We start from the raw sequence: 8,673 nt of genomic DNA on the forward strand, positions 1-8,673 counted from the left end.
TCTCCTCACTGATGACCTTTGTAGGTAATTGACCGGGAACTGGAGAAGACTCTCGTAATCGAGGATGATGTGCGCTTTGAGCATCAGTTTAAGAAGAAGCTGATGAAGCTAATGGATGACATTGACCAGGCTGAGCTGGACTGGGAACTGATGTGAGTGACAACACAAGCTTATTAGAGAACGTGCAGGGCACTCAGTCCTTTCCAAGGGACAGAATGTCCTGCCTCCCCAGCTGGTAGGAGAGAGAGTCAAGCTTCAGTGTGCCTGGTTTTCTCATCATAAATGTTTGCAGATACAACAAGTGGGTGGAGGTTAGCCCCTGGGTTTTGCACCCATCTCCTTCAGGACGAGACACTATGGGAGATGCTCTATGAGATGGGAATCTGCCCGCAGATCCTTCTGACAGAGCAGCCGTGAGTGGCACCAAGCACCACTTGGGAACACAGTGGACATCTCACCCATGAAGTCCAGGGCTCGTGAATGGGTATGGAGAGGGAGAGGAGGCAGGCATTGGAGGGGAGAGGCATGGCATAGTCAGACCTCAGCTCCAGGGAGAGTGAGCCCTCTGCAGCCCCATGGGGTGCGAGGAGGAGGCTCAGCAGGGGAGGCTGTCCAATAAGGACAACAATGACCGCTGGGCTGGGGAGGTTCTGAGGTCAATGCAGGAGAACCAGGCTCTCCAGGGAGGGCAGCTGCCAGCTGAGGCTGAGTTCATGCTCCCTGTGGACAGCCGTTAGCAACTGAGTTTCTCTCTCTGTCTCCTTCCCTCCCTCTCTTCATTCCTTTGTTCCTCCTCCTGGTCTCTCCCTCTTTCCTTCCTTACTTTCTCTTTCTTTTCTTTTTCTTCTCTCATTTTCTTTTAAAGCAAAACAGCTCTTACTACTTCCCTCCAATGAGGCAGAAAATTCCCAAGCATTTAGTTTGCTCCCCAGCTGCGTGACACAGGCCCTTTGTCAGGTCAGAGCCTGATCCTTGGAGCAGCTGCAGCAGCCCAGCTGACCCTGTTCCCCCCCACCGCCTGGGGGACTCTTAACCGTAGACCCAGGTGCCATATCTGTTCTCTCAGAAAATGGGCCAGTCTGAGCTCAAAAGGAACCCAGCAATGGCCCAACTAACTCATGGGAAATAGGCCCTAAATCAGCACTATGCAATAAAGACACCGGCTCCCAGGCAGATGTCTGTCATGTGACTCCGTTTGGCATGCAGCACAGTCCCTCGAGATCACTGTTCTTCTCACATCCTCTAGAAGTCTCTGCACTTCAGTCCTTTTGAACCTGCGCCTGCCTCCTGGGGTGGAGGCCTCTCGGGTGCAGAGCCATGTGACATGTCTGAAGGTGGCTTCCACTTAAGCCTCGTAATCACAGAAGACTCAGCTCAGGAAATCCAAGGCTTATCCTTGGAGTCCATCCCTGTCCACCGGTACTTTGGTTGGCACATTTCTCAGAACAAAGTACCAACACATCCAGGGAGTGACGGCTGTCCTGATAAGGACCCGGGGAAGAAGTATTTTAAAGTATTCTAAATCCACAGATGGATCCAGTAAAAATGTGTCATTAAAATATATTGTATAGTCTTAAAAACCCTGCAACAGTTTCAAGTTTTACTTCTCACTTTCTAAAATGAAGAAGAAACAAATGTCAGTTAAGCCCAAACACAAATGCTACTAATCTATCCATGGTTGCTACATTAAATTTTTACAGAGAAAGGAAACGATGAATGAGATAATAGACCAAGTTGTTGGAATCATCTAGGGAGCGAGCTCTCTTCAATAAAAATATAACGTGAGCCCTATATGGTGTTTTAAATTTTCTAGTAATCACATTAAAAGGTTAAAATAAATTAGGTGAAATTAGTGTTTTAAAATACATTTTATTTAACCTAATATATCCAAATATTATTATTTTAGCATGTTATTAACAGTGGTGCTCATTCTTATTAATGTTCAAGTTGAAATTTTCTCCTCCTCTCCTTTCCTTTTAGTTACATTGGTAGGAAGAGAATGCAAGTAAAAGAGCCAGAGAAAGCGGTGCCCAACGTGGGGAATCTGGTCGAAGCGGACTATTCCTACTGGACGCTGGGCTATGTCATCTCTTTGGAAGGAGCACAGAAGCTGGTTGGAGCTAATCCTTTTGGGAAGATGCTGCCAGTGGATGAATTTCTGCCAATCATGTACAACAAGCATCCTGTGTGAGTACCTTCCACTACCTGCCTGTCCCTTGGGCATAGCCTGTTTACAAATTACACTTTCTGGGTAGAACTTGATGCTTTCTAAAGTGGTACTGCTTTCCCAAATTATCTTTCTGGTTTCCTAAATGATCTTATGGTTATGGTTATAACCATAACCAGGAGACACTGACTCAAGCCACTACCCCCCTTTAACAGATGGGTAAGATGAGGCAGAGAAGGTGAGTGTTTTGCCCTGTGGTCCAGTGTGTAGAATCATAGCCTGCTCAGATTTTACTTGTCTTTATCCTTCTTACTTCCATAACCTCACACACTTTAAGATGAAGGTCTTACCCTTTGAAGCACCCCAATTTTTTCAGTTCATTCAGCTGACTTTGTGTCTGCACAATTGGCTGGGCAATGGTACCCATCCTTTCAGAGTTCATAATCTGGTTGGAAACATGGACTCATAAGCAAATCCTGTTGATATATAGTAATTTTTGAAGTCACAGAGGTGTGTGAGAAGTCCAGGGGTGTGGAGGTGGCATCTGAGTAGGGTGTCCATGGAAGAAGGTGGTGTGATGCTCAGAATTCCCACAGCCCAGGCGCTTACTCTGACCTAGCACTGATCAGAAAGTGTGGCAGATAGTGGTTTACCTGTCGTCTCCTAAATAAGCAGTGAATCCTTTGAGGGCAGGAACACTCACATCTGCATCCTTAGAGCTTAGCCTAAATACTACACATAAAACTGGCTCCATCGATGGTTATTAAATTGAGGAACGGAGCAGGAGACCAGTCTCTGACTTTGGTTCTTTCTCTGCTTCTGGGTGATCTCCAACTAGATGGCTTCATTTTAGCTGTTGAAATTTCCCAGACTGCATCCTGTTCACTTTGTCTCCCATCCACTGAAGAATGGAGCCCCTCACTCTTTCATCTGGCATATGAGAGACCGACTTTACCTGTGTGCCCTGGCAGAAACAGAAGGGACATCAATCCTTATTCAATTACCATTGCACGCAGACCAAGAAGCTGTTCCGATGTCAACTCATGTAACCTGCACAGGAGCCCTGGGAGGGGGTCAAGTTGTCCCTCTACTTTAGACTTGAAGGCAGCTGTAACAGCTGTAAGAAACTCAAATGCAAATTCTAGTTGGCATGTATCCAACGCTTCACCATGTCACTTACCTATCGCTGCTGGCTGGATCTCAGGTGTCTTAACCCTGGAACTGGGCATTTTTTGTAAAATGGTCATGTTTGTTTATCATTAAAGTCCAACAGAGCCTAATTTTTAACTTTCAGAATAAGATCTGAAACTCTTCCTTTAAATTACTCCAACAGAAATATCCTGACCCTTTTGCTTGCTTGTGTAGATTTTCTGAAAGCTTTCAAGAAATCTGGATTGTGTTTGGAGCCCAAGGTCTTCCACAATAACACAACTTAAAAAAATAATGAAATGAATCCTAGTAGTTTCAGAGATGACTAGCAAGGTGCCGCAGTCTGGCTGGGCACACAATCACGAGCCACCACACAGCTTGTAGATTCAAACAGCAACTCTTTATTCCCGAACTCACACCAGCCGTCTACAATCACGTTCTGGGGAAATACACGTTCTCTGCCCAAATCCACCTCCACTGGGCTTCTATCTCCCAAAAATATACTGTCTGAATCCCGTGAGAACTCAAGGGGAACTCAGGCAGCAGGATACGCCCTATTCCCAGCAGGAATAATCTTAAAACTTAAACCTGGAACCTAAACTGGGAACGCCCTAAACCCGATTATCTTAGACCGGGAACACCCTAATCCGCCCTGGTCCTTGAGTAAGGTCACCTACATTCAATGTCACTGCAAAATGTCAGCAACATGGGGTATGCTGGTAAGGAAATTGTCATACCTACTTGGCTAATGGCTCCCAGCAGCAAGGGCCCCCGATTCTTTCCTGCTGTTCCCTAAGTTTTCTACCCCCTCATGTACCTGTGAATCTCTTGTTTTCAGAGCTGAGTACAAGGAGTATTATGAATCCAGAGACCTGAAAGCCTTCTCCGCAGAACCCTTGCTTATCTACCCCACACACTACACAGGCCAGCCAGGGTATCTGAGTGACACAGAGACCTCGACCATCTGGGACAATGAGACCGTGGCCACCGACTGGGACAGGACACATTCCTGGAAGTCCCGGAAGCAGGGTCATATCCACAGCAATGCCAAAAACACAGAGGCTCTGCCATCACCAACTTCTGTGGACAATGTGCCTTCGAGGGACGAGCTATGAAATCTCCCAGGGAGTATGACACCCATGGGTCCATCACTGTTTGGTTTTTCTAAAGTGCTATCCATTTTTTTTTTTTTTTTTTTTAGTGATCAGTTCATCTAACTAAAGTGATCCCATGTAATTGATCAAAATGAATTTATTTCTGAAAGTGGAGAGGAATAAGGAAATTAAACCCAAATTCCCTAGGATGGCTACAAGATAGGTTTTATGGGAACTGCCAAGTTACACTTCAGTTCAGACGCCCAGTTCTGCTCAGTAGTCATATGATACTGCTGCCCATGACAGGGAGGCAACAGGGGTGGCTCAGAGTCTTGTCCAAGGGATGGGATCACCAAGTTGTCACATTATTAAATGGGCAGTCAAAACAGCCAAATCAGCTAGACCTCATTCATAGTCTGGACTGTCCATTTTATGTAATAGATGTGACCTTGAAAACTCAAAGTCAACTAAACTACATTTATTAGTGTAAGCTCTATGACTTTGAAAATTTGTGTACGTAATAAGTTTTTTTTCCTTTGAGTGAGGAAATCAAACCATTTAAAATCATATTAATCTGGCTTTTATTTAAAGAAATTCTGTCATGAGCTTTATTACAAAGTGAATTTTTAACATTCTTATCCTCATTATCCAGTAGCGATGGGTGATTGGGTCTGTCTGGGACATGGTCCTTGACCATCTATGGCGACTGGAATTCCCAGTTTGCCATGTGGATATAATTTGGTAGACATTTGAGGAAGGTGAACCTCAACCTTTGGCCTTTGCTATTTCGGCCACTTAGGTCAAGAAGCTATATTTATAAAGATAAATGTAATATATGTGGGGGGAGCTGGGGTGTTCCTGCCCTGTCCTGGGTTTCCCGTGTGGCTGTAGCTAGCACCTTACACCCTGAGCTCCACCCCTTAGCTTGGGAATGAGCTGCAGGTGGTGAATTTCATGAATCACTGTTGAGAGACAAAGCACATTTTCAGGCCAGCAATTGTCCTTGCCTGGATTTTTCATTCTGTTTTGAATTATTTATTTTACAAAATGTGGGGAAAACATTGTCTGTAGGATGAGGCCGAGAAACAGATGTTGCGAGGTTTCATTGCGTCCCTGGGAGTGGCCAGCATAGACACATCGATCGGCTCAACCATCTGAGTCTCCTGAGCAGCCTGTCTCTTGCCGGGAGGCCTGATGCTGGGGTATTCTAACCATTGAGAAGCAAATTATTCTCCACATATGGAGAGACGTTGATCAGAAATGATGGACTGGACAGCAGATTTAGACCAATGACCAGGGAAGCTCTCAGAGCCAAAATTCCAGGTAGACAACCTTTCTCAGAAGATGTCCCTGAAACTCCATTCTGCTGCCCCCATAGACTGATTGTATGTGACATGTAGAGTTGGACTCAAGACCGTCCAGCTGCACCGTCTGTCATCCTCGGACACCTAGGACATCCTCCACCATCACCTTCCCTCCTGCCTTACTCTTGATATTCTTCTCCACTGAATAAGAAGCCACGGGGCTGAGAAGAGGGGTCTTGTCCCCACTCCAGTTTCTCCTGTTTGGACAGCTGTCAGGGCCTGGCTCTTCTTTTCTAGAAAAGTAGGAAGAGCATCCGGGGAGCTAGTGACAAATCCTTAGGTGATTCATCCTAAGGCTTCCCTGGGTCTTTGGTATTTTGTTTGCATAGACGAATGTGTGCGAGTGTGCCTGGCTTTAATGATTTCCTTTTCTGGGGTGGGCGGCTGGGGTATTGGGAGTGGGAGAAGATTGAGTTCTGTGTTGTTTTGTTTAATAGGGAACATTTCCCCCCATCAGCTGGTCTGATGGGTTTAAGAATTCTCGTTTTTCAAAGATGTTGGATTTAAATTTTAGAATTTTTGTCTAAGACTGTTGTACTGTGAATAAAGTTCTGGCCCAGTAAGCCCAGTCTTTGCTTCTCTCTGCTCAGGTCTGAATCCCAAGCAACCTTCTTTTCTTGTCAACACTGTAAACCGCAGATCTAGCATTTCTGGGGGGAAACTCCTCTCTTCAGCAGTCCAGAGGAGCTTTGACCTCAGTGTGTGTCCTCCTCCTTTCTAGTCATAAACCAAGGCATTTGCTGTTGGCTTTCAGGTGAGACCTCAGTAGAGAGGCCTTTGCTTCTGCCCCTGACACCTGCTCTCTCCCTCTGGAGTTTGGATAAACCCTGTCTGGGTTCCTCTTAGATCCAAGGTGGGGTCTTCTGGATAGACAAGTCCCACCTGAGCAGTGTTGCTGCTGCTGTCTGTGGTCTGAGCACCCACACTTTGCAGAGGACCCACACATGGCCTTGCTTTGGGGCCACTTGGGTCTGCTTTAGGAATCCCAAAGAAGGAGCTGACCTCCAGCACCCTCCTTTTGTCTGTCTTGCTGTGCTATTTCAGGGTCGGGGAGTGGTGAACTATTTGCCTTCTGGAACTCTTTGTGAAAAATTAAAAACAAAAAACTTAGCTTAAAGTTATAATGGTTCATTGGTTCCTCAAACACTGGTCATTGGCCAACACTGCTGGGAGCACTGGGTCTGCACTAGACCATGGACAACGGAGGCCAGAGACCATCGCTGCTGTGTGATCCCCATGGCAACTGAGAAAGGGTGGCTACTGCCCTCCTGTGAAGTGGGTGTTGTCGTGGGCTGGTGGGTTCTGGTGTGCACACTGAAGAGAATTCTAGGGAATAGAGAAACAGAAGCCCCCTGTGGAGGGTGTTGAGGGAAGTGCCCCTCATGTATCTGTGTCCTAACAGGCAGTCTATCCAATCACAGAAAGCTACCGAGATGCTTGTACAGGCCAAGGACACAAAACCAAAAACCAAAAAAAAAAAAAAAGGAGACTCCATGTTAGCTTGACTTCTATGTTGTTTTGTTTAATAGGGAACATTTCCCCCACTGTCAGTTGGTCTGATGGGTGAGTCCTTGGAGTTCAAATCCAGCTTCCTACAGTCTCAAAAACCATGTGTGAGCCTTGTCTTTTTTCAGGACTGTGCTGGGCACTGTGACCCTGAGGGGAACCTGGTTCTGCTGAGGAGTTCAGCCAGGGATGCTCTGCTAGGGGGTGAGATTTGCGCTGGTTTTGAAGAACAAATGGCAGTTCAGAAGAGGAAGGAGGACTGGGCCTGGGGATAGGGTGGGTGTGGTCATGGGGTGGGCGTGGGGATGGGGTGGGCCTGAGGATAGGGTAGGTGTGGGGATGGGGTGCTTTCTAGACACAGCAAAGGCAAGACTGTGAAAAGAACCTCCTGGGGGTGACGGGAGACTCAAAAGGACCGAGGACTTAGGGATGTGTGGGGATTCGTGACAGATGGGAGCAAGGGTGAGGTCAGGTGGCTCCCTCCCCTGTGTGGGCTCTTTGATCCTAATTACAGAAGCTGTTGTTTCTTGGGAATTCTAGGTTTGGTTACTTTCCTGACAAAAAATGCAGAATTTTCCAGGAAACTGTTGGTACCTAAAATAAGAAATGTTCTCATTTGATCGCAAACTAGGGAATCTTATGGTTTTTCATTTATGGTTGGAAGGAATCCCTCTAACCATTTCTGGTAACATGAAGGTGGCTTCCTTCACTGGGTGACAGAGTCAGATAATCACGAGTAGGCGGCCTTAGAAATCATCGGCATGCCCATATTATGATGTCTGGTGATGTTTATTAATTAAACAAGAACCTGCTGCCCCCAGACATGTTCTGATCAGTGTGGCGGGGTGGGGGTGGGAGGAGAGGGGCGTGAGGGCCCCCTGCAAGCCGCTGATGTGGGGCAGCTGAGGCGAGCATGAGAAGTCAGCCTGGGCTTTTTGTTGCCCACTTGGAGAAGGGAAGTGGCGATGGTTTAGTACATTACGTTACAGAAGATTACCTGGAAAGGGGCGTCTCATACGACAAGCACAGAACAAGAGGAATTTAGATGACATTCATAGGATTTAGACATTGAATGGGATTCAGGGCAAGGGGTGGATGGACAGCTTGTCAAATTTTGTTGCAGGCCAGGAGAATGGCCACCTGTGCCCTTGGCATTTGCTTCTTTTTTGCTTTCTCTCAAGGATGCGTTGAAGTTTGAGATGGTCTTTGCTTGGGTTGTTCCTGCCCCACCAGCTGTGCTGCTTCCCAGCCCAAAGCCATCCTCTCATCTACCCTGAAGAGGGGTGGAAAGATAAAGAGCCGTCTCTGTGGATCGGATTCTCTTTATTTTTCATTTGCTGGTTTTTGGTTTCATTTTTGTGGTGCTGGGGACTGAACCTTGTGCATGCGAGGC

General features: G+C 46.6%; 1 protein-coding gene across 1 annotated transcript in view; it reads left to right on the forward strand.

Annotated features, from left to right (window-relative positions):
- Colgalt2 (collagen beta(1-O)galactosyltransferase 2) overlaps nt 1–6,337 on the forward strand; it is a 98,019-nt gene extending 91,682 nt beyond the window's left edge. Inside the window, exons 10-12 of the mRNA XM_048809853.1 lie at nt 25–152; nt 1,981–2,187; nt 4,155–6,337. Of these exons, the coding sequence (XP_048665810.1) occupies nt 25–152; nt 1,981–2,187; nt 4,155–4,431 (612 nt within the window). The 3' untranslated portion in view covers nt 4,432–6,337. The remainder of the gene's footprint in view (nt 1–24; nt 153–1,980; nt 2,188–4,154) is intronic.
- The last annotated feature ends 2,336 nt before the right edge of the window (nt 6,338–8,673 follow it).

Source organism: Marmota marmota, unplaced genomic scaffold (assembly GCF_001458135.2).
Source record: "Marmota marmota marmota unplaced genomic scaffold, marMar, whole genome shotgun sequence".
NCBI lineage: Eukaryota > Metazoa > Chordata > Mammalia > Rodentia > Sciuridae > Marmota > Marmota marmota.